Source organism: Lates calcarifer, linkage group LG4 (assembly GCF_001640805.2).
Source record: "Lates calcarifer isolate ASB-BC8 linkage group LG4, TLL_Latcal_v3, whole genome shotgun sequence".
Lineage (NCBI taxonomy): Eukaryota > Metazoa > Chordata > Actinopteri > Centropomidae > Lates > Lates calcarifer.
Window position 1 is genome coordinate 19,471,884 of NC_066836.1, and position 24,649 is coordinate 19,496,532.

The 24,649-nt window shown below is 38.6% G+C and overlaps 1 protein-coding gene across 1 annotated transcript in view; it reads right to left on the bottom strand.

Moving 5' to 3' along the window:
• Positions 1 to 19,093, bottom strand: part of LOC108883904 (sodium channel protein type 4 subunit alpha B) — a 31,467-nt gene extending 12,374 nt beyond the window's left edge. The window contains exons 1-15 of the mRNA XM_051070152.1: positions 18,567 to 19,093; positions 16,498 to 16,616; positions 15,303 to 15,392; positions 14,286 to 14,414; positions 13,245 to 13,336; positions 12,878 to 13,120; positions 12,691 to 12,754; positions 6,390 to 6,531; positions 5,349 to 5,546; positions 5,077 to 5,259; positions 4,629 to 5,000; positions 4,312 to 4,441; positions 3,598 to 3,836; positions 2,526 to 2,699; positions 1,817 to 2,173 (exon numbers count right to left, since the gene is read on the bottom strand). Of these exons, the coding sequence (XP_050926109.1) occupies positions 1,817 to 2,173; positions 2,526 to 2,699; positions 3,598 to 3,836; positions 4,312 to 4,441; positions 4,629 to 5,000; positions 5,077 to 5,259; positions 5,349 to 5,546; positions 6,390 to 6,531; positions 12,691 to 12,754; positions 12,878 to 13,120; positions 13,245 to 13,336; positions 14,286 to 14,414; positions 15,303 to 15,392; positions 16,498 to 16,616; positions 18,567 to 18,833 (2,799 nt within the window). The 5' untranslated portion in view covers positions 18,834 to 19,093. The remainder of the gene's footprint in view (positions 1 to 1,816; positions 2,174 to 2,525; positions 2,700 to 3,597; positions 3,837 to 4,311; positions 4,442 to 4,628; positions 5,001 to 5,076; positions 5,260 to 5,348; positions 5,547 to 6,389; positions 6,532 to 12,690; positions 12,755 to 12,877; positions 13,121 to 13,244; positions 13,337 to 14,285; positions 14,415 to 15,302; positions 15,393 to 16,497; positions 16,617 to 18,566) is intronic.
• Between the last annotated feature and the right edge of the window lie 5,556 nt (positions 19,094 to 24,649).

The following is a 24,649-nucleotide window of genomic DNA, read 5'->3' on the forward strand; positions in this document are numbered from 1 at the left end:
TTGTTATATATTATCAGGAAATTCATAGTCTATGAGAAACTGCTACTTTGCATCTGTAGATAGTTAAAACCATGACAAAATATTAGGTTGACCAAAAAGGTTTTGTAACATTTCCGACAGATACATTTCAGAGCATAGGATTAAATGTGGAACAAACTAGCATTTAATGTCAGAGGGAACCAGGGCATGCTGGGAACAGGTGTTTGAACAATATCCAACAGGGACACTCAAAACCTCTTCACTCCATTTTTTAAAAAACATACCAGGATTTTAAAACTGTTATGTGACAGGACTGAATTGATTATAGTGCAGATGATACAGATGTGTATGATAATATTCTAATATGTTTCTGTGGTTGGGACTTGGATAATAGATATTTCTTGCTAACTGTTAATAGAGTCAGGCATCTAAACTTAGATTAAATAAAAATAAAATGAAAAGAAATCCTGAAGATGTGTTGGAAAAATAATAATAAAAATAATAGTAAGAACATAAGTTGTATATAACTCAGGCTGACATAGTATTAAACAGACTTAAACACTACAGCATGTGATTTTCTATATTTCAAGAATCAGCACCAAACTGAGGCCACATTTGAAGTACAACAACACTGACTATAAATAAAAGCTGCGATTACTGATTCTTCTGGAATCTGTTCTCATTAACATTTACGCTTACAGGACACAGCTGGACAACAAATCACCATATGGGTGGACCAACAAATGTACAGATATCCTTGCTATGGGACTGAGTGACTGCAGTTTTGTACAAACAGATTAATCATTTTTTACAGAGGCAGCTGCATGTGATGATGTGCAGGCTGAGTTTCATCATTTGTGAAAATCAATACCTGGAATAAGACTAGAACAACAGCGAGAACACTCTGTGACCTGGGCTGATCCTTTCTACTGTACTTAGGTCACAATTTCTCTCTTAAGGCTTAGTTCGTTAGCAGTGGATAAAATATTCAGCCCTGTTGGACAACAGTAAAGCCGCTCCTACCATAGAGTGTGTCTGTTGTGGCTACTGTTTATACAACAGCATATGCAGATAATACATATATGACTTAGAAGGGACGACAGCTGGTTTATATGTCGCCCAGACTTGATCTGTTTTGAAGTCTGCTAATGCTAATTTGTATGACAGTTAGCATGATGCTGTGACACAGCCACTTTCTCAGAGATTAATGTGTGTTCAAGAGCACTGAGGAAAAATGCAGAAACCAGCATAGCTCAGATACCTGAGTTTGCAAAATCACAATAAGGCACCAATCACTTTTCAAGTAGGTCCCATCCTGATGATATGGAATCACCAGTCGTCATTGGTGCAACATAATCCCTGATTACTTGTGACATCATCATTTGGATTTAACAGTGGTAGCAGCTGGTGCTTTGATGTGCTGTTGAGTTTCTCTGTAGGCAGACTATCTGTTATCATATACTGTTAAAGGATAAGGCTGCTAATACTCAATAATATGTTTGTTGTTGCAAATTCAAGGAGAGTACCAACAAGATATGATTTTACAGCAGCAGCAGTAAATGTGGGATCTATTAGGAGTGAACTACAGTGCTTGTGTTCATCATAATAAAGGAACATTTTACCCAGTGCAGTGTGGTTGCTAATTGGTGTGTTTCTAGTAGCTTTTAGACAACAATGGAGGTCTATGGGACAGAGGAATAAGCTAAGCTATAGTTGTTTGTACAATCAATTTATTGTTGCTTTTGGTCTTTTCATGTGATTTGATGACAGTAAGAGAAATATATCATCTGACTTATTATTATTACAGCTTTCAAATCATGTAAAATTTAGTACTCACCACCAAGTTGCCAATGACCATGACCAACATGAACACCAGGATGCAGAGGGGCTGCCCTGCCACTTCCATACAATCCCACATGGTCTCAATCCACTCGCCGCACAGCACCCTGAACACGATAAGGAAAGAGTGGAAGAAGTCCTTCATGTGCCAGCGAGGCAGCTGACAGTCAATGGAGATCTTACACACACAGTCCTGATAGTTCTTGCCAAACAGCTGCATGCCGACCACAGCAAAGATAAAGACAATGATGGCCAACACCAGAGTCAGGTTTCCCAGGGCGCCCACCGAGTTGCCGATGATCTTGATGAGAGTGTTGAGAGTTGGCCAGGACTTGGCCAGTTTGAAGACTCGTAACTGATGAAGAGAACAAGGTAAAGATGAGTGTGATAACTAATTGTAAGGACTGATTAAATTGTTGACCAACCCTCAGTCCTGACAGTGGTATTAGTTGTATGTTTACACACCTGATGCAAAAAATAGAAGAAAATTCAATGCTGCAATTTACATGAAATTAAATATTACTGATATTTTTTCACACAGTTTTAGTTTAATTTACTAAATTAAAACATGTGATCTAGTGTTTTTTCCTTTTTTGTCAATCGCCCTAACTTAGGTATTTGGAAAAGAAATACAAAAATATACAATGTGGAAAAAAGCTTTTTTTTTTTTTTCAAATGCACAAGTGACAGTTTAATGTTCCTTTTACCAGTCTGAAAGATCGCAGGACTGACAGCCCCTCTACATTGGAGAGACCCAACTCCATCAGACTGAGGCAAACGATGACGCCGTCAAAGATGTTCCAGCCCTGTTGGAAGTAGTAGTAAGGGTCCAGGGCAATCAGCTTCAGCACCATCTCAGCAGTAAAGATCCCTGTAAACACCTAGAAAAATACCATGACAGAAACAAGTAAGAGGTGGAAAAGGTACAATGTGCAATACACTATGAAAAAGGAAGGCTCATGCAAAAGTCAAAGTAAAAAAAAAAACAAACAAAACAAACAAACAAAAAAAAAAAACAGCGAGCACTTAAGTAGATACTTGGGCTGATGGTCTACAGTGTGCCAGGTTAGGTAGCTCAGTAATTCACAAATATACTACCAAGAATACACAACATTACAATATTTAGAGAAATAAATCAAAATAAAATAAAGAATAAATAAAATAAAGCAGGAGGAGAGGGGTGTCTGGACTACTGTGGATAAGCAGCAGAAAATGGATAGATGAATGGAAAACAAGCCGAGAAAAAAATTACAAATAATAATTATAATTATTAAATAATTAATCATTAAAAATAATGGCTTTTTTGATCCTGCAGCTAACACACAGCCAAACAGGAGTGAAAACATAAGCTCCTTGGTTGGAGGTCAGAAATAGAATTGTATTAATTCCATGTACCTTTTTTAAAGTGTGTTTTCAAACTTGAAGACACCAGCAGTGTCTATAATTTACCAGTAGGGGGAGATGGCCAAATACAAATGAGGGAATCAGCTCCACCTCCTTCTAAAAATACTCCCTCTTACCAAGGATAATCATAAATAGTTTAAAGTTGAACCTTTGACAAAGGATCATCATGGCCCTGTTTGCCCTCGAGTCCAGCTCAGCATCGCTGGCTATAAAAACACAGCTGTCTGATATGGAAATACATTATCTGAATGAATGCCATTTGTCCTTCCTCTTTACTGTTTTCTCCACTGCTCATCTACCACCTAACAACACTTAGGGGAAAGTGTGATAAATGCTGGATATCTGCCCACTCCTTTCATTAAACATCCCCCTTACCAGATTGCCCACTGAGAGCATGGTGTTGAACTCATCAGTCATGGGGTAGTGCTCCAGGGCCATGAAGAGCGTGTTCAGCACAATGCATATGGTGATACCTAGATCCAGGAAAGGATCCATCACCATGAACTTCACGCACTCCTTCATCTTCAGCCACGAGGGGCAGCAGTCCCATATCAGGTACTTCTTGGCAAATGTGTACCAGCAGGGATGGCACTTTTGCCTCGACTCCTCCAGCTCTGCAAAGACACACCAAGGTCAACTATTTGTCTTCAGACTTTGTTTTCCTTTTTTTTTTAAACACCAGTCACCATGAACTGAATCCCAAGCATGTACAACTTCAATCTTCAAACTGTAGTAGGTCTCTAAGTATCAATATAGTGAGAATTACGAGATCAACTTTTTAAGGAATAGTTCACAACATTTTGGAAACTGTTCTTATTTGCTCTCTTGCAGAGAGTTCAATACCAGTTTCACGTCTGTCGTTTTTACATTTCAAACAAATGGTATTGGGAGTCTTAAAGGTGCTGATAGGTGGATTTTGTTAACTTCAGACAGAGCCACTTCACCCCATCATGGTCTTAATGCTAACCTAAGCAAACAGGCTGCTGGATAGCGCTTCATATATAACAGACAGACATTAGAGTGGTATCGAAACTGGAGCAAACTTTGCCCAGATGTCAAACTATTCCTTTAATAATCAAAAGGACTCACCATCCATGGCATCGCTGAGGAAGCTGACAGAGCTCATCCCTCTGTTCCTGCGCACTGGAGGAGGCTCAGCTACTGTCGGGGAAGGCTGGGGGAGAGGTCTGGGAACTGGATCCTCTGCACTGGTGGGCTTCTGGTAGACAGAAAGCACAGGAAACTTAAATACAAATAATTTCTTCTCTCTTTTATTTAGTGAGCTGTTCATTTAGATTGATGTGAAGTTATTGCAGTGTGAGAGCTTTAAATTACTACATCCTAATAAATACATGTATTTCAGTTTTGCAGGATTTTTTAATTACACACAGGCTTGTATCACTCACTGTGTCCTCTCTGATCCTCTCCATGCTGTAAGCAGGCATGGAGGTGGGAGTGTGCAAGCCCACAGTAGTGACACCATTCTGGTCGAGGGAAATGTTGAGCCGACCGTTGACGGTGAGGCTGGGGGTGAAAACCTGGGAGCAGTGACTCCTCACACTGCCTGTCCTCCTCTTCCAAGGTGTTGCTGTTGAACTGGTGCGACTCCTGAAGGCGTCCCCATGAATGCTGTACTCGTCATCCCCAAAGTCAGCCTCCGAGTTGTTGCGCGCCCGGAAGGAGCTAAAGATGCTGTTCTGGCTTCCTCTCCTGGTGCTGAGGGGATGAGACGAGAGCGTGGCCAGCAGAGGGTGGACCGGCAGAGGAGACAGAGGAGGCTATGGAGACACAGAGGACACATTAGCTCTGATGGCCTTGAACATCAAAGTCTATCAAGATAGACTGTTGATGTACCATTGGCTCGTCCAGTGGGTCAAACTTCTCCTCAGCAGCTTCCTCTGCTGTTTCCTCTGACAACGTCCTATGAGATCTTCTTCTTCTGCTGCTGCTTCGTCGTATACTTCCAGCCTTCAGACAGATTGGAGACAACTCTGGGGATAACACTGAGTCTGTCTCCTGGGCTTGTCTCTTTGCCAACTACACACAGAAAATAAATAATGTTACAGGATATCACTTTTTGTTTGTCCTCAGTTGAAAGCCTTGCTAACTGGTTGTGGTGCACCTACTCTTTGCTCTCGTCGAAGGTGTTCCATAGCCAGCTGAAACTCTCTCTCTTTCTGCCAGGCCTCGGCGATGGTTGCCTGGTTCTGTTCCTCATAGGCCATGGCCACCACAGCCAGGATCAGGTTGACCAGATAGAAGGAGCCCAGGAAGATTACCAGCACAAAGAAAACCATGTAGGTCTTCCCTGCTGAGCGCAGAGTCTGAGGGAGCAGACAGGAAAAGCAAATTCACATGTTAAAGGAAAATTCCAGTCTACTGAAATAATAATTTAACAGTTCTGAGGTTTGGGGTAATACCTTTACCAGTCGTCTTTGTTTACAGTTTTGGTAAGTGGTATATTTTGTCTGACTTCTCATGTTGCTTGCCTTAATGCAAGTATTATGCAAATATAATGTTGTACAATTATATTGACATACTAGGCTCAATTAACCATTTAAAGCTGCATCATTTATATGTTTACTGGACCAGTTAAACTTTCACAGCTGTGAGAATGTTGTGAGAATGCTGTTAAAACCAAAACAAAGACACTGATGAGAGCGATGAGACTCAAAACAGTGAAGTCGTGGTTCTAAAACCAGAACAATGAGCTGAAAGACACTAAAATTCTCTGTAGAGGGAAACTGTAGAGTCCGATGATAATTCTCTCCTGGTTTGTCACAGCAGGTAATGATTGGTCCTATGTTAATTTAAAAAATATTGATAAGTGCAGCTTTAAAGTTTTACCTTTGTCCCCACTTAAAGTAGTTGAATTAGAATGACATGGTTAAATTAGAGAGTTGTTTATATCCTGTCTGACTACTAGTGTTGTTTGATTGTGTGAACGCCATTGTGAACCATGTCTCCCCAATTAAACAGGTAAGTAAATCATTATCATGGCCAGTCTATGGAAATACCCCTGAAATTTCTTTCTTACAGTTGTTTAAATAAAACTACTGTATTATGTACTTGCGACCATTAAAATTTATGAGGAGGTTAAAAAATCTTGAACAGTACATCATGACAGATTATTGGTAGATCAAAGAACCTATATTGAGAAATTGCACCTGATGGAACAGTTTTTCCCAGTAGTCTTGTGTCATGAGTCGGAAAAGGGCCAGGAAAGCCCAGCCGAAAGTGTCAAAACTGGTGTAGCCATAGTTTGGATTTCTTCCCACTTTTAGGCAGTCAAATCCATCTGGACACTTCCTGTAATGCAAACAGTTTAAAGGAAGGAGACAGATTATTCCACATTGCAGTACTGGACTGATAAACAAAGCTGTGGACAACTGAATAAAAAGCAGCTGGGACAGATATAGCTGTGGTAGCGTGCAGGCTGCTTTACCAGAGTTAAAAACATCTCCAGTATCTACATGTAGCCCTGTGGCCTTTGACTCCACAGGGTAGAGAAGCGGATGAGTCAGTAAGTACATACACTGCTATCATCACCATTATTTCAACTGAAGAGGGCACTTGAAATTCATTCCAGGCTGGAGCACTAAAATGCACTGGAGCAAAAGGGATTACACTGAGCCAGATGGATATCAAATTGCAGTTCAAAAATTTTCAGCTCGATGCCTCCATCTCTGATCTTCATTGTCAGCATAGTGGCATTACAGCAAATATTTAAGTCCAGCAGCTGAGAACAAGCTGGCCTGCCATGTCAATCTGAGTGCAGAATAATTTCGTAATGGCTGAGAAACAGCTGGGCGGAAGAGCGCTGCTGTGAGAACAGCTGTAGCTCTCACCAATGGGCCAGCTAAGCAGGAATGTTCACTAATATCCAGCAGTAAGGACAGAGGAGGCTGCGTGAGGCCAGCGACATCTTCCTGTCAGGCTGTTCCTCTCCACTGCTGAACTGCTCAGCCATCAATCTCTTCATACATACAAACATACAGACACAGAACCTGAAGATATGATATATTTTAGCCCATTAACTAGATCTTGTTTTGTGAATACATTACATTACTGTTATTCCTTTTTTAAAGCATACTGTTTGGGTTTTAAATTGATTCCTACCTTCCAGGAAGCTTTTTAAAAATATTCATTCCTAAATTGCAAGTGGGAACCCTTTAAAAAAATAGTCCTCTTGTTGTATTGAAGGAACGTAGTTCTCTGTTTTAGCCTCTGCATGTTTGTTTGCATTACTGCATTTTTAGAGCTGAAATGATGAGTCATTAATATCAATCTGCACATATTATCCTTTATAGATTGATCTATTAAGTCATTTTCTATGTAAAAACACAAAACATCCTTACTTCAGTCTCTGTGGCTATGAGGATTTGCTGCTTTTCTTTATCTTATGCTGCAGTAAAGTTTAATGTTAAGACTTGACGTCACCTTGGGCTTAAGTAATCTGTGATGGGCATTGGGAACAATGGCCTCATGAAATGTATGAAATCAGTTTAAATTAGAATAAAAAGCTGATTTTTAAATTTAAAACATGAACTAAAGCATTCAAAACATGTTTTAAGTAAATTTCATAACTAAAAAGTCATCAGATACATAGGCACAGTGATTCCTATTTTAAACATTATTCTGCCACTTTTCAGAATATCATGCTTGAGATAAGTTTCTCAGGAATTTCTAAATTGTAAGTGAAGGTACCCTGGGCTGCCTAACACACAACAGCCACAAAAATGACTCCTGCATCTACTGCTGTGGTCGCTAATCTTATTGTTGCTGTCACTTTAATAACTATATGAATGTGGGACTACTACAGCAATTAGATGTTGCTGTAAAAACAAAGCAGCTGTTAGTATAATGTCCCACAGGTTTCTACAGTAACTGCCCTGGAGACTGTACTTGTATGGCTTTATCTTGAGTTAGCGCTCCTCAAGGAGAGCTGCTGTTACACATGTACTCTGTGGGATCTGATCTGCCTCCACACTGACAACATCCACAGCCGGGCGTGAAGTGCTGATGGCTAGGTATAGGGAAAACCAGAATATGTTGTCTTTGTAGTGTTTCCTTTTTCTGTCTACATCCTGTAGAGCATCACTTTGTACTAATCAACAATACAAGACAGCCTCAGATCTTTGGGGCAATCAAAATCCTAAAACTGGCAGCATACATTTCAAAATAGTCAACAAAAATGTAAACTAAATAATTTGTGGATAACGATAAAAAGGTCAAATAATACACTATGGACCTTTAGTCATCTTATGTAACCAAAATGTCTGTGAGGGATCTCAGTCATCAAGGTCATGGTTTTCAAGTGCTGTACAAAGACAACTGGACTTGAAGTTGTCTTGAGGTGCTGTTCATATAGAGCAGGTCTAGACCATACTTTTTATATTAAAACATTTACAAAGAGAAACCAAACAATTCCCTCCATGAGCAAGAACTAGGCGACAGAGTTACCACTGGTCAAAATGGTCAAAATATGTACATTTGCCGTATTAAGGGACACACAAGGGACATTCATCTGTGAATGGCAAGTTACACATTTTCACCATGACTCGTGTGACCTCAGAGACTCTGAAGGTGTTAAAGATCCAACAACAGGTTAAATGTCTGGGACTCCCCACCAGTCTGTTAGAACTGAAGAAACCTTTCAGGTGAGAGGTGACACGTCCTCAAGAACCTCAAGCAAGCCCAGCTGCCTTTCTATACCACTTATATAATCAAAGCCCCACTGTCTGTAGTGTGTAAGAGCTCTGTGAAAGCTCTTTGCAAACATGTTTACATTTTTTATTAGTAGTCTTTTTGATAGTGTACCATCCATCCTTGTGTAACAGGGCAGCAGAGGAACATCTGTCAGTCTCAACAAAATGCTTTTCTTTCTGTCCTGGGCTGAGGTGAGGCGGTGGGTTTCCATGCCCACATCAGCCTGGTCAAGGGCAAAAGTTGAAACTGTCTATACAATCAGTCATAATCCTTGATGCATAGTGGCTTTAAGATGTAAGGGGATAAGCGCTTGCCTGAACTCTACAGTGGGCGTGATGAGAGACAGCCAGGACCTTTGAGCAAATCATTTATCACAAACTTGTTAACCATCTAGGCTGAAAATATAATTTGAATATGTGTGTGGGCATGCATGCCCACTTGTGTCTGGGGTGTGTTTGTGTGCATGTGTGTGAGTGTGTGTCATCATAACGTATCCAAAGCTTTAATTTGGAAATCTACTCAGGGATTACTTGTTGGAATACACTCAAAAGATTAAGCATCCTCTATGTTTTACGTCCTCCATCCTGCCCTGCTTAATATCTTGCTCGTCTCCACAGTCAGCCTCAGAAAGTTCCATCTAAAATGTCACAGAAGTTAAAAGGCTGTCTTATTTTGCCAACAAAAACATAACCTACCCTATGGTCACTTTGACCTATAACCTGGCAACCATGTCGTGAAGCTGTGTTACCTCTTGATCTGACATCAATCTAACTGCAAAGAATTAAAAAAAAAAAAAAAAAATCAATAAATGCTATATATACCACATTCTTGGACACAACTGAATAATGTTAAAATCAGGGGGAGACAAAAAGACTAATCCTTGTTCTAGTTACCAAAGAGCCATTAACTCACCCATTAGACACAGGAAAAAAAAAATTAAACTGATGTGAATGTCACTGAATGTGGACCACAGTGTGCTGTTAGAGATCCACAAATTGCAGAAACACAACTAGCAACAAACCTTTAAAAAAAAAAATCCAATCGCAGTGACTTGAAGGTGAACTCTGGGACAGCTGGATAGGTCCTATTGGTACAAGTCCAATATTACTGACCCACTATTTAAGGGAGTTTAATTACGTCATTTCCCCCCGAATGCCCTCAAATGTATCCTCTTTTCACTCTGACTTGAACACAAATTACTGAATCAGATTTTACTTCTTGGGAGATTAAGTTCCTGTGTTTTTGGAGGAGAGGTTACAAAGTGAGATTAAAAACTAAAGGGTTGGCTGCACTCTGATGCCAATAAAAATGTGTGACTTCCACCACTGTATCTACACCTTTTCTGTTAACTCAATGTTACTGCAACTATTAGCTTAATCACACACAATTAAAAGTTTCATATAGTACACTTTAAAATCTCATAAAAAGATTTGAGAAGGACCTTTAGGTTTCTACCACCTGAGTCAAAGAAACTTTTGCCATGAAAAGATTTAAAATTGTATTGTAATTGATTGTATTGTGATTTGTACAGAAAAATCTATTTTTTTTGACTCGCTAGTTAACCAGTGGAGAGGAGAGCTACATGGCTGTGGCAGTCTGTGGTAGCTGTTAGCCTGATTTTGACCTATCAAAGCTGATAGCAGTCTTTTTTGTTTGTTTGTTTATTATTCTTAAGTTCTCTGTTTCCTGAGTATTAGCATTTTAATTTGAGGTACATGCATACAGTTAATGTAAGTTAACTCTGAGTTTTCTGGTGAGGCTATTAGCTAGCCAACATCAGTGCTAATCATAAAGAAAAAAAATGTGCAGTAATGTAGAAACCACTCCATGAGTATGCCCTTTCTCAGTGTTTATAAAATATGTATTTTTCTAGAAATCAGTTTTACTAATGTTAATCCATACCACTAAGCTAGCTAGGCTTGAGGATGTAGGATTTGTCTCTCATTTTACTGACATAACATGTTCAACATTACTCACAGTTATTAAACTTGGTGGGTCACTAAGCAGCATATGGTATGTACATGACCATACATTCTCTGAGTTTTCATAAAAGATGTTTCTTTTTTGTTGTTTGTTTTGTTAAAGCTAGGTAACATTGGCTACACCTGTAAACTAGCAAAGATGGAATATGCTATGTACGTTATCTCTAATGTTACTACTGTTACATGTAACATTACTCAACATTACTTGTTAAAGTGATCCAGCTAAAGCTGATTAAAAACCTGCAACTTTATTAAACTATAGCCTATAAATGATGATGGTTAACAAGCACAAGCACTTGGACACATGGTCTGTCAAACTGTAACTAGTCCCTCTTTCTGTGACTTTTTAGTTGGTAAATATGGATCAGTTTTAGACTAAATATCTTTGTATCAGTGTTTTCAGTGATTTCTATAGAAACACCACACTTCTACTATTACCACCACCACCACCACCTTTGTCGAGAGAGAAGAAAGTTCCTGTACCAGGTAGCATATTAATCATTTCACTGCAAACAACAATGAAACAGTAAGAATAGAAATATGCTGCTGTTATCTAAAGGAGTCCATCAACCTTTCACCGTAAATTATTTTTCACAGAGGCCAGATTTACAGAAACTATGAAACAAGCAGCAAATCCTCACAATGGAGAAGTGAATGTTTGAAATTTCGAAATGCTTGACTTCAACAATAAATCTTTTTGTTTATGGGGGGTGGGTAAAACAGTTAAAGATGCGATAAAAATGCAATCATTTTCTGTGACCCCAAGGATCTTTTATAGGGACTGTGTAAAATAGGTCTATAATTATTTGATTCATGTCATCTACTGAGATAAAAAACATAAACAAGTTCAGTATAGAGAGTGTAAGAAAAACTTCCCTACCCTGCAAAAGCTTCATATGATCATGACCATTTTTGGATGTTTGCTATCAGCCATTATCTTGTATCATTAACAAGAGCACCTCATGGAAGCCATTTGTTGAAGCTGCAGGATTTCAGATTCACACAGATGGGTATTTAGTTCAGTATAACCCTTGAACTAGGCCTGGCATGGGCAGAGTCATCCTGTTGTGCTTGTTTCAAAAGCATTTGGTTTTATAGGATTATTCAGTTGTAGGCTGAGTAGCAATATTTGGATGGTTTCACACTGTGCCTTTGATTGGGAACAAAATCTGTCACTTTACAGCTAAAATATCACCAATGTATGTCTATATCTACAGACATGTCATCTGAGAAAACCAGGGAGACTGAGGCTTTTCTAAAAATCTGATCAGTTTTAGTGTTACTCATACATCACAAAGATCAAAACAGCTGTAGACTTGAAGACAGTTCAGTTTGGTGTCCCCTCTTAACAATAACAGAGTATCAGTTGGAAATTATCCAGTCCACTCTGGTTAACCTAATCATGTTATAGAGCTTTTGAGATGATGAAATCTCCAAAGACCCCCCTCCTCCCTCCAGCTGGCAACTCTGTGTTTCTCAGTCAAGGGTTCCAGTGGAGCCGGGGTGATTATCCACACCACATGTCGTCTTGTGTACAGCCTGTCTCACGCTACGCATCATTCCTCTATACATTAAGTCACAGATTGAAAATGTTAAGCCTAAAGTGTATGATCTATTGTTGTTCTGTGAAAACTATTTGCACTGAGCCTGGTGCTCAAGCTACTATATCCAATTACACACATGACATGCATAGGATCAAAAGCCATTAGACACTAAACACTTTATTATGTAATAGCCTGGAGATGATTAACAAGCAGTAAGCAGGACACTCACTTACCCTGCATCACTTCCATATCCACATATTAAGGCATCCTTCGCTCCTTCAACCTTGTAAAAATTATCTAAGGAGAAGGGAACAGGAGGATGAAAATTACATTTGAACATCACTGGATAATATTGGTACTATACAGCATTCAGAGCATTGTCCGCGGGTGAACTTGAAGCGTGTTTTGTTTTTGGCTGACCTTCACTGCTGAGGAAGTCTGCCCTGGAGCTCCAGGTTCTGTTGTTACATATGAAGGATGCGTTGGGGCTGTAGGAGGAGTTGATGCAGTGTGCGAGGCTACGGACGCACTTTTGTCGCAAGAGCCCCATGAAAAGCTGCAGGCCGATGAGGGCGAACACGCTGAGACAGAAGACAGTTAGGATCATCACATCTGCCAGCTTCTTCACAGACTGGATCAGGGCACCGACGATGGTCTTCAGACCTCAATGGACAGACAAGACAGTATTTTGAATGTGTGGTTTTACAGTGACCTTGCTGGCATGCTTGGAAACAAGAGATGAGACACAGAAACGTGGCCAGGTGGCTTGATCTGATCGACGTCTTACCTGGGATAACTGAGATGGTTTTCAGGGCTCTTAGTACTCTGAAGGTTCTTAATGCAGAGACGTTTCCAAGATCTACAAATTCTGTCAGGTATCTGGAATTTTATATGAGGAGTAAGGAGATTAAACAAAGAAGGTGTTCTATAAGATCATCCGGGTTAACAGTATGTATATCATGTCCTCATATATAAATATCAATCAAATAACATTATGGGTTTCTACTAAAAGTTGTTTAAATCAGCTCAGTGTCTTTGTTTCGTTCAGTCATCCTTAAAAAGCATGTAGCTTTATATTTTCCCCACCAAAGACCCACTCCTACTCTGCCTCTGATTGGTTGTTGTTGAACAGCTTAAAAGATGCTAAAATACTCATTAAACTGAGGGGAACTGTAGGACTGGGTGATCATTTTCTGTAGGTAGTAATCATCAGTGATCAGCTGTTAAGATAAAATAATGGTTTTAGTCTCTTCGGCTTAAAAAAAACAAAAACAGAATGGCATTTGTTTGTCCCTATGAGAAGAAATGATGAATTCACTGACTGACCCATAATTAATCAAAAACAAATTAATCTCTGGAGGTAATGACAGCTTTCAGAGAGAGTACACCCAGTACAAGTGATTTTGTCTCACTGTTTCCAAACAAAAGCAAATGTTCTATCAGGATGATTGGTCTCAGACAAAGCAGCAGGGTCGAGGGGTCACATGTCTAATCTGCTACCTGCATCATGGGTAGTGATTCATGGCACACTGATCCCTGACCTCCACAACAGGCTTATCGTTTGTGGTGTTTCAAATCACCACTCGGGATGACTGACTGACTACGGTCACTTTGACATGACTACAAAATACTGAAGGAGGAGATTTTGGTGCTGCACATTATTACAGTGTGCACAAAAACTGTCCACAACACAGAAGCTAAACACTGAATTCATTTGGACTTTTTTAATTGGGTATTTCTCAGGTAGTTTCTGCAGAACATAACCTCAGCAAATGGAAAATAAATGTCAGGTGAGAGTGACAGTCTGCACCATGATATTGTTACTTACGCCATGACAATGACGGTGAAGTCCAGCCAGTTCCACGGGTCTCTCAAGAAAGTAAATGGCAACAGACAGAATCCTCTCGCTAATATCTTTATCGCTGATTCAAAAGTGTAAATGGCAGTGAAAGTATACCTAGAAAAAAATCATGGAGGAGGAAGAAAATGCTGTGTTAGCACATAATCTAAGTACACAAGAAAAGATTTGAAAAGTAACAGTGAGGACTGAAATTAGACTTGACCATGAAAGCCAAAAAAATGAATAATGTTCAAACACACAAAAATTCACTGAATGTCACATAATTACTGAGGAGTTATGTCATTGATTGATTGTGTGTAGGATATGAATGAACATAAATAACATAAGAGCACACAAACAAGTGATACATTCAAGTTTCACAAAAAACAACAACAACAAACAGTTCAAGTGAAAATATAAGGCAACTCTCAGTAGACAGTTAGCATAGCTTAGCATATAGACTGTACACAGCTAGCCTGGCTCTGGCTGAACTGTGAAGGCAACAAAATCTGTATACCATCATCTCTAAATCTCACTAATCATCACCATATCTTGTGTGTTTAATCTGTACAAAAATCATACAGTCTAAAAAGACCTAATTTTTTCACGTGTATTACACATTAACTTAACATAAAAATGCAAAAACTAAATGGACAAATCAAAAGTCATGCTAGTGCAGATATCATGCTGCATGCTAAAATGTCTCTGACCCACTGATGATGATAACAACTTAGCCTTATCTCATCATGCATAGCACAATATTTAAGAGGACTTTTAGGTGGTGATTTTCATTCCACGCTGCATGCTTTCTTTTACACATGCACACCTGGCATTCTGAGCACAGTAAATATTACATGCATCATATTACTTACATGTGAACAGATTCTTCAGTCATCACTGATAAAGCAACAAACCCCAGCAAAGCTCCACATTAGAACACATGTAGCACAGTTTCTGTCCCAGAGACACTATTTAGGATGAGACAACAGCTTACTGTACACTTACTCCAGGTACTTGGTCCATGGAGCCGGATCAGACATGGCCATGAAGAAACAGTTGGTCAGTATAGTGAACATTATGAACAGGCTAAACAATGTGGAGAGGAAGTTAAGGAAAGTGTACTGTGAAATGGTTATTTATATTCAGTTACAGTTTTTGGCAAATCACACAAACTGTAACTGACACAGATACAACACAATCACAACGTTCATCATAATCCTATGAAAAATATCCATTAGGATAAACCGTCATTATGTGTGCCAAGGGCATTACAGCTATAGCAAATGCAGACTATAGAAAATGTAAGTAAATTCCACTTAATATTAAACAGGGGAGTGATATCATTCTCTCTTATGGATTAATGAAACCATAACAAACTGTCAACTGCCAATTTTGAAAGACAAAATAGATCTTAATTTTAAAACATTTCTGGATAAAATTATCACAAAGTCATTAAAATAATCATCCAAAGAGATTCTTTAAATTACTTTACATAATGTAAACTGTACTGCAAATAAACACGTAGCTTTGGTATTAGGACTCCTTTCAGTCTGGAGTGCAGAGTATGTTACAGTTATTTATGTGATGTTTCAGTTTCAGATAATCAATGACAGTTGATAGATGCACTAATAGATGATTGATCAATAGTAATCTAGTGGCGATCGAGAGGAAAGATTCCATCCTGCATGTAAAGTACACATCAGCTGTCTGAGAACTAATGGGAAATCTAGTGAAATCTCCTTGCTCTTATTTCATTTCAGAGATTAAAAGAGGGATATGAGGGGATTTGTTTTGCGAAGCCAGAGAGGACCATTACAAAGCTGTTTCAAAAATGGGACTATGGAAAAATCCAATAGAAACCTACTGGGTGAAAATCGGTAAATATTAGAAATTGGCTTATCCGCCAGTATGGGATGCAAGGAGTGGTTTCTACACTTAATATGACATGAAATTAGTATTTTGGTGGAAATATTACACAGGGTTTTGTTCTCAGCAGGCTGTCTGATTATTGCAATTAAATATTCTCATATCTTTTCTTTAATCCCCATCTACATTTCACTGCTGTATTCCTAATTCTGTTAATATCACCCTTAATCATACAAACTAAAGGGACAGGTACATTCATCTGCTAAGAAAGAACCAACCATTTTACATGGCTGTGACAGGAATGGACACAGGCTCCAGGCAACAAAAAGGATATGAATGGACTAAAACTTTTATGGCAATTGTTCTGATGAAGTGAAATGGACTAAATATGTAAAGTGCAGATGTGGCACTGAATCTGAAGATGGCCTTCCCTTTGTTAAGTACTATAAAAGTCTGCAAAAGAAAGAAAGAAAAAACAGAAATTACTCAAAAGAAAAATCACATCTTTCAAATATTAGTGTTCACAATCTGTAAATAAAACAAATTGTAACAAGCCATCTGAATGTGAATATCCAAATTTTCCCATCATTTTTTGTTAGTTCTGCAGGAAAACTCGACAGCAGCTCTGAGCTCCGCAGTTCATCTGTTATCTTTACCCAGCGGGGATGATATTATAGCTGCTGTGTTGAGTCTAGCACTCTGTCTACCATCTGTGTAAACTTCCACCATAAGCACTTCTGCCTCCAAGAAAGCAGCGAGTGTCCATACACGCAGCCGAGAGCGAGGCCAGTTGAGATAATGGAGGCAACTCCAAAGCAGGCTGAACCTTTCCCCCAACAGATGTGGCATTTATTTAAATATTTTTTCGTCTTTGGATAATCCTCCCATCCAGCAGCGCATCACATGCCAAAACAAAGAGACCCTGAGAATGACTGCCACGTCTTTTTTCATCTCTCCATAAGCGGCCCATTAATGGGTAGCAGCCTGATCTACCGACTCTGCAAATCAAAACTTGCTAATCCTATTTCTGTGTCCACAAGAGATCTAAAGAGATGCAGTCACAGTTTCGCCTCAGCTAGCTGCTCTAAAACACCACATTGTGATTTCAGTGAAAACATCAGCTGATCTGGAGGATAACAACCATATCATGTTCACAAGTCCAGATATGAGTCGTATTGATCATTTAATGTGCATCTAGTACATTGGTAAAATAGAAGTCATGGGTAAATCAAATCTGAGGTAAGCTTAGGACAACACAGTGCAGCACTAGATCACTGATGCCAGTCAGATGCCTGCAATTTATCATCAGTTGAATACAGAATAACATGAATTGAATAAGATAACTTTTCTAAGAGTTGATGGTTTTGTGCATTTGCAGAAACTGGTAATTAACTGTGAACAAAACCTGTTCAACCTGTCAAAATAATCATGTGCATTACTCATTAAAAAATGTCAAACATCAGGTCAGTAATGTCACAGCTGTCACAGTTCTGGACAAATAAAGAGTACAAACAGTCCACCAAAGATTGATGCATTTGTGTCATGGACAACTTAGGTGCAAACTGAGGCCCAACACCTCATACAGTCTAACTTAAATAAATAATAGTGCTCAAAAGATCAGTCAGAGTACTTCCCCTCAACACATCATAGTCATTATTTGTGATATCCATGATGCTTCTGAAACAGTAAAGCTATAACGAAAAAATAAAAGGTACAAAACCAACAATGAGTTAGTTGTTAGTAATTCTACTAACAAGTATTGCGTGTGCAGTCAGTGCCCGATACAGATTATTCCTCTGAACCAAAAACTATTGAAAATAAATCAATGTAAATATATTTCTTCATTACCATGAATACGGCCACTGTAGTTTATCTGTGTTACCTGTAAGAGCTCTCTAGAGCACCAAATATTTATTAATCCACGGCTGAAAAAAAAGTTTCCCCCCAATACACTATTTATTTCCCCTAAAATCTATATTGTCCAGCTGTTTTCATAAATTACTGTATAACTACAGATTTCTAACCTGCTTTGAAAGATTTATGATATCAGTGTAAACAAATGGGCTTGGAGCTGACGGCCAGAGACAGGATAAGGAAGTCAGAACGTACTGTGAGACAGACTAATTCATACCATGAGAATGTTAAATGTTATCATTGACTGAGGACTATACTTTCTCAGTCTGTCCTGCTCTGTTTCACTCACTGCTTTGAGGCATCAAAGTAAATATATTACACAGAGGGATGGGTGATCCTAAACATTTGTTCTAAAAAAATATGGTGACTTCTCTGTATGCACACAAAACTTTAACCAACACTAGTACAGACTATATAAATACACACAGCAAGGCATTTGTAGCCAGCTGTTGACCACCACTCAACATGCTCAGAGACAAAAACTCTTACCCTCTGATTCTTGTAGTAAAAAGGATCAATGTCTTCCAGTGGCACCCCAATAAGTTCTGGAGGGATGTCGCCGTAGATGCGTGGCAGCTGCTTGCCTGCCTCCAGGTCGGCCCTGGGTTTGGGTGGCTCTGTGTTCCTCTGAGCCTCCTTGCAACCCTTGGCATTCTTGGCCTGCTCCTCCGCAATCCGCTGCTCCATGGCAGCCAAGGATTCGCGAGTGAACCGCCGCAAGCCATCAGGACCCGTTGGTAACAGCATGGCTGCCATCTTTTCATCCTGATTCTCCTGTGCTAGAATTTACTTACAGCTATGAGGGCGAGGACATAGGAAAAGCGGAGATGGAGGGAGGTGAGAAAAAAAGGTGATGGTATTAGTGATTCAAGTAATTAGATGATGGAGGCTTATGGAAGACCACAACTTAGCTGCTTGGATATCTTCTCAGCAGTTAATACAGCAAATTAAAGGTTGATTTGATTGATTTAAGGAATCTTAGAACTAATTTAATTAATATTCATCATAATAGATCAAATTACTGTGTATAATGCTTGTACTTGTACTTGTACACAACAAATGATCACCAAACTCTGCATTTCCCTCAACTTTGTGGAGCTGGCGTGTCTCTGGCAAACACCCATAGCTCATTTTACCATCTCTTAGCATATTATTTTAGTTATGTTCACAATTCACACTGTCCAACTGCTCTCATTAGTGTAGTTTCCAGTGGCAGTAGGCTATTTTCATTGAAAAAACGCTGATAAACCCATTGTGCTGTACTTGCTCAGCACCAAACAGCTAAAAGACAAAGTTAGTGGCTAGTGGGTAAACTTAACCCACGAGCCATATCAACTCTATAAGGTTACAATAATTCCAGTATGTCAGTGTTGTATTTACAGTCTGTTGCACTGCACAAAGTGATCTATAAACTGAGTATCGCAGGTTTAAAGCCTGCATATATTAAAAAAAAACAACAACAGCAACCACCACCCAGGGACATTAATGAATGGGCACACATAGAATGCACCAGTTTTTGCCAGACCTGTCTCAGTCTCTCACAAAAAGAAATGTCTGCCATCAGAATGATTAAATTATGCTCATAATAACAAAATGCTTACAATATAAAAGTGATTCTGTAAAAAAACATGTCTGAATGGGATCTGCAAATAATCTAATCTCTAATCTCTTGTAAGGAAAGCCCAATGGTCCCATAACACAAAACTGAAGGGCTCTCATGTTCTCTATTTCAAACACTGTGTAATTGCAATATAAAAAGCTAAAGTCAAAAGCTGGATTGCCTCTGACTCTTCGATTGGAAGATGGTACTAAGGGAGGTCCAGAGACAAGATATAAATTCTTTACCCTTGCCACTAACCACCAGCTTTCTGTTACTCAACTGTCTCTGTCAAACTAGGGCAGCCATATTCAGTCAGAGGGATTAAGCCCACAGTCTGTAGCTCTGAGCAGGGGTTTTCACCAGCGATGATTTAGCATGGAGATCACTTGTTGTTTGCCTCTGCTGAACTGAAGGAAAATGCAGGGTCTGGACCTCAACCTGCCAATATATCCTGTCATAACTGTTTAGCTCTGTGCTGATGTTCTCAAACTGAGCATTGTCACGTTTTCAAATCTCAGTTGTGACAAGGGCCAAAATGTAGAATATATAACAAAATTACTGTCAAGAAGAATGATAGACACTATAAGAAAACAGCTTCTTTCTGAGGTTAGAGGTGAGGCTGACAGCTGTGAGAGTTGGTGAAGAGAAAAAACACAAAGAAGGTGCAGACTTATAAAACCAAAACAATGAGCTGATATAAAGTTAAAAAGCTCCAAAAAGTGACTGCTTCACATTGCACACAATCATTTCATCCACTGTTCACATACAAATACTGATTAATGCAGTTTTATGGAAAAAGTGAACCCTAAAAGTCCCACTGAGTTGATTTCATATGATAAAAAAATCTAAGCAAAGAATTTTTTAAAGTTTACTATAGAGAATTCAGATGTTAAGATGCTTTAAAAGTTGTCTGGTGTCAGTATAGTGAAATATTGATCAGTAGCCTGATAATGTGGTGAGATTCCAGTAGACAATGTGAGATTATGGTCCATCAAATTAATAGTGCATGTTGCTACATTTTAAGTAATTTTATAAGATTTTCAAATATGTGTCTTTAAAACTGCATTAGGCATAAAAACCTTAGTTGTATCATTGTATCCAATTTTCGACATTCTTCTTGCTTGATTAAGATAGTGACACGTTACTTGTACCAGAGAAGTGAATGTCTAAAATCTGTCAAAAAGGAGCACATCTGTTTTGTTCTTATTGGCAAAGACAGTTTGCAGGTATTCTGATCAGAGACCAAAAGCCACTCTCTAAATAAAGACAATACCAAAGGCCTTTCCACTACCAAAAATTCACTCCCTCGCTTTAGCCAATGACAGAGTCTGAGATTTTAATAACTGAAAAAGCTTTCCAAAGAGAGGATTACATCTCCATGTTCCCCTTTTGACAGAGAAATACCATTGTATCCTTTTCATATTGACTAAGCTCTGTGAGTTTTCCATCTCCTCCTGTCCTGAAATGCATTGATCCCTTCACACGTCCAGCCAGACGCTAGTTATCTGCTTTCACTTGATCTGCTTATTTGGCCCAGGTTGATCTCAGATCAGCTCGTCTCATATACTGAATCCAGTGCTTTCCTATTTGCTATCAAAATAAATAGGTTAAGGTCCATTTGCAACGTCACAAAGCAGATAAACAGGTTCAAAGCGATGATATTTCTGTCATGACGAGACAGGATGTGATGAATAAGCAGTCCCAGTATTTCTTCTATAAAAGGTAACAGTACAGGACAGTAAAGAGGAAAAAAACCCTGACGATGGTTTGCACATTGTAGTGTTCATATTCAAACTGCATAAGTATATTATTAATTCACAGTGAATATCTACCAGGGTGCACAGTTTCAGTTTGCGTGCCAGCTTACTTGAGAGAGGAAATGGTGGTAAAGAATTAGACAGCACAGGGGAAAAAAAATTTTAGTTGAATGAAATTTAATTCCCAAAACAGCCAGATGTGATATCGTCATCATCACTGCAAATAATTATGATAATTAGATTGAAAGTAGAGTGGCACCGCGGACTGGCAGTTTAGACAGGCACGCACACACACTCAACTTCACACGTGTTCTACACTACTACTGTTTTAAAATCTCATAGATGAAAACTGAAAAAAAAGAAAACCCAACAAAAAACCAAATCACATTGTGCTAAGAGTGAGGCTCATCAGCTATCCACCAGTGTGTCCACAAGCAAGGGATTGATCGTCGAGCTGCTCCGTGTCCACCACCTGGCTTTGACAGCAGGTGGACTGGACAGCAAATTAAAACACTCAAATAATTTTGTCATTTTTCAACATATCTCTCATCAGTGCTCCAAAAATGACAATAAAGCACTAACTGCATGTTTAACCGCTTTGTCATTTAATGTTGAAGGGACAGTCAAGCTGCTTTAGGTATTTTTGTGTTAATAGAGATGACTGACAAATTATATAATGATGATAAAACGGATTATGATATGAACCAGTAAACAATATTTACACAATCAACTACAACAGTCAACTAGATTGTAGACTCAGAGTATTATTCAAATATACAATATATTTTGTCACTTGAAAGTACAGTATCTATATTTTACAGAAAGAGCACCTGCTCCCTGGTTTTCTTGCTGACGTTTGGTCCATACAAACTGCATTTTATGAAACTCTAAAGATGATGAACTTTGATTATATGTGGTAACAAGACTTACTACACTAACTTCTTTCTGAAGTGATTTTAGGTGAAGAGGTTCCTTTAAACACGAATGAGTCTCAATGACTGAATATAATGCACAACAATTACAGGATTAATAAGAAATCTAACCTCAGTGACCAAAAGTGGCTTTGAACAAGACAATACTTTTCAGTATCATAGTCAGATCATTTAAGTTTATTCTCTCATAAGATGTTTAAATGTAGAAATGAAAAAACTATCTAAAGGCTGTTCTGAAATACATGCAACATACAACTGTAACTTAGCGCTGCAGCTCAACAAATCTGTCACGTCACTTCAGCTCCACTCATGATTGTGTTACTCCCTTTGTCTGGCTGTTAGGAAAGTGTTTCCTGTGTTAACATATTAAAAGGATACTCCACTGATTTAACATTAAGTATCAAAATAAATGCAGCAGTACCAGCAATATCATCTTCTATATCCCACACTCTCTTTTTTCTTGTCAAAACCTGGTGCCAACATTACCCACAATGCCACTCATCCACCAACAATTAGGTCAGAAATTTAAGTGTTGCTAGTTATGTGGCCTCAAGCAGAGAAGAGGAGCAGACTATAGAAGCCATTTTGAAACTTTTAACCTTCAGACATCACTTGTGTCACTTTATCAGGGTGCGTACAGCTCCCTCAGGCTTTAAACAGCTTTTCACTCCTGCACTACTCCCAAACATCTATTAACAGAGTTTGATGTATAAAGAATGATTTGAGATGATTTAGGCTACTCTATCTTCCATCAAATACTGCCCTTGTTTCAAGTGACTCTTGCTGGTCTTTAGCAGCGTCACCTCTGTACAACCAGACTGTTGTTTGTTTTCCACATCTGTTACACTCACTATTTCTATTAACTGATTTACTGTGTCAACTTACTGTTAGATACCACAGAGGGACAAACCAAAGCTTGTTGTACTTTATTCTGATTGTGGACCAGATCACCTGACTCTATTTTAACACATGGTCTGACCCCATTCTCAATTTTTATTCCTTCATTTAAGTTATTTCTCAAGCATAGCTCTTATCAATGTCAGTAGTTTCTATTGGCACCTGATTATCATTAATGTCATTTTAACTAGCGATTGAAATTTCCTCTGATTAGCTCTCACAGATTTTTCTTATCTGAGGTTTTTTAATTTAAAAAGCCAGAGAAACGTGTTCCGTGTCTGTGAATGTCTTGGATTTAATGTCACAGACTGTGTCTCTAAAATAGGATGAGTGTGATCACCTCATCGTCATTATAGTCATTATGTATTATGTAGGCCTCCTATTACTGAAACTTCAGCTAAATATAACACAGGATTGTCATGCACACAAACATTTATATAAAATGTCTCTGTAGTAAAAGCCATGTCGTAACTTTTGTGCTTTTGTGTTACTTTTCCTCAAATATTAGGGTTTTTGTGTTTCTCTGGATTTATGAGGTTAGACAGGTAAAAAGGTTATTTCAGGGTGTAGAATAATAACAAGCATTTCAGTCTCTGTTCACTCACTGTGATTGATTATATAATCTCAAATTAGTGGTTTAATCAGGACTGCTTTATTAACATGTTCCCATTTTTTTATTTCAATTTTCCATTTCTGATTAGATTATATATCTTATTATATATCTGTTTCAGTTTTTCTGTTTCCTTTTTTAAATCATGGATCAAGACACTCGCCATATACAGTCATATCAGGAATTGATATACTGTCTTCAAATACTGAATCTAACAAGCAAATTAAACAAGACAGACTTTGGCCATAACTACAAACACTAGAAGGTTTTTAAACAAACTTCCACCACAGGCTGAGAGTCAAAGTGTACATAATGTGTGTTCTTACAGGACAATGTTACATGTCGGTTGACCTCTCAGAGCTTCACACTGTGATCCCAGGTGCACAGGCTGAACTGATGACCTACTTCCTTCGCAAAAACCTTTCAATGTAATTGCAGCAGATAGCTTAAATACGTCGCCTACAGAGGGTATAGACCCACAAAACGAGACAGTGGTGAAAGTATTAACACGACTAGAGAGCTGTAATTATGAGAAATGATTTTTTTATGAGCTACACTGTTACAGATGCTTACATCTATTTGAACCCTTCTCCAAAAACTGTGGAACCTTAAAACTAATCATGAGTTACGTTAGACAAGAAGATAATCACAACTTTTTGTGTCACATTCTAGTTTAAGATGTTATCATATAAGGAAAATGGACCTCAGACATGTAACCACTTCCTCACTTATCATTATATATTATGTTTTATCTATTGGATTTCAGTGAATTATAA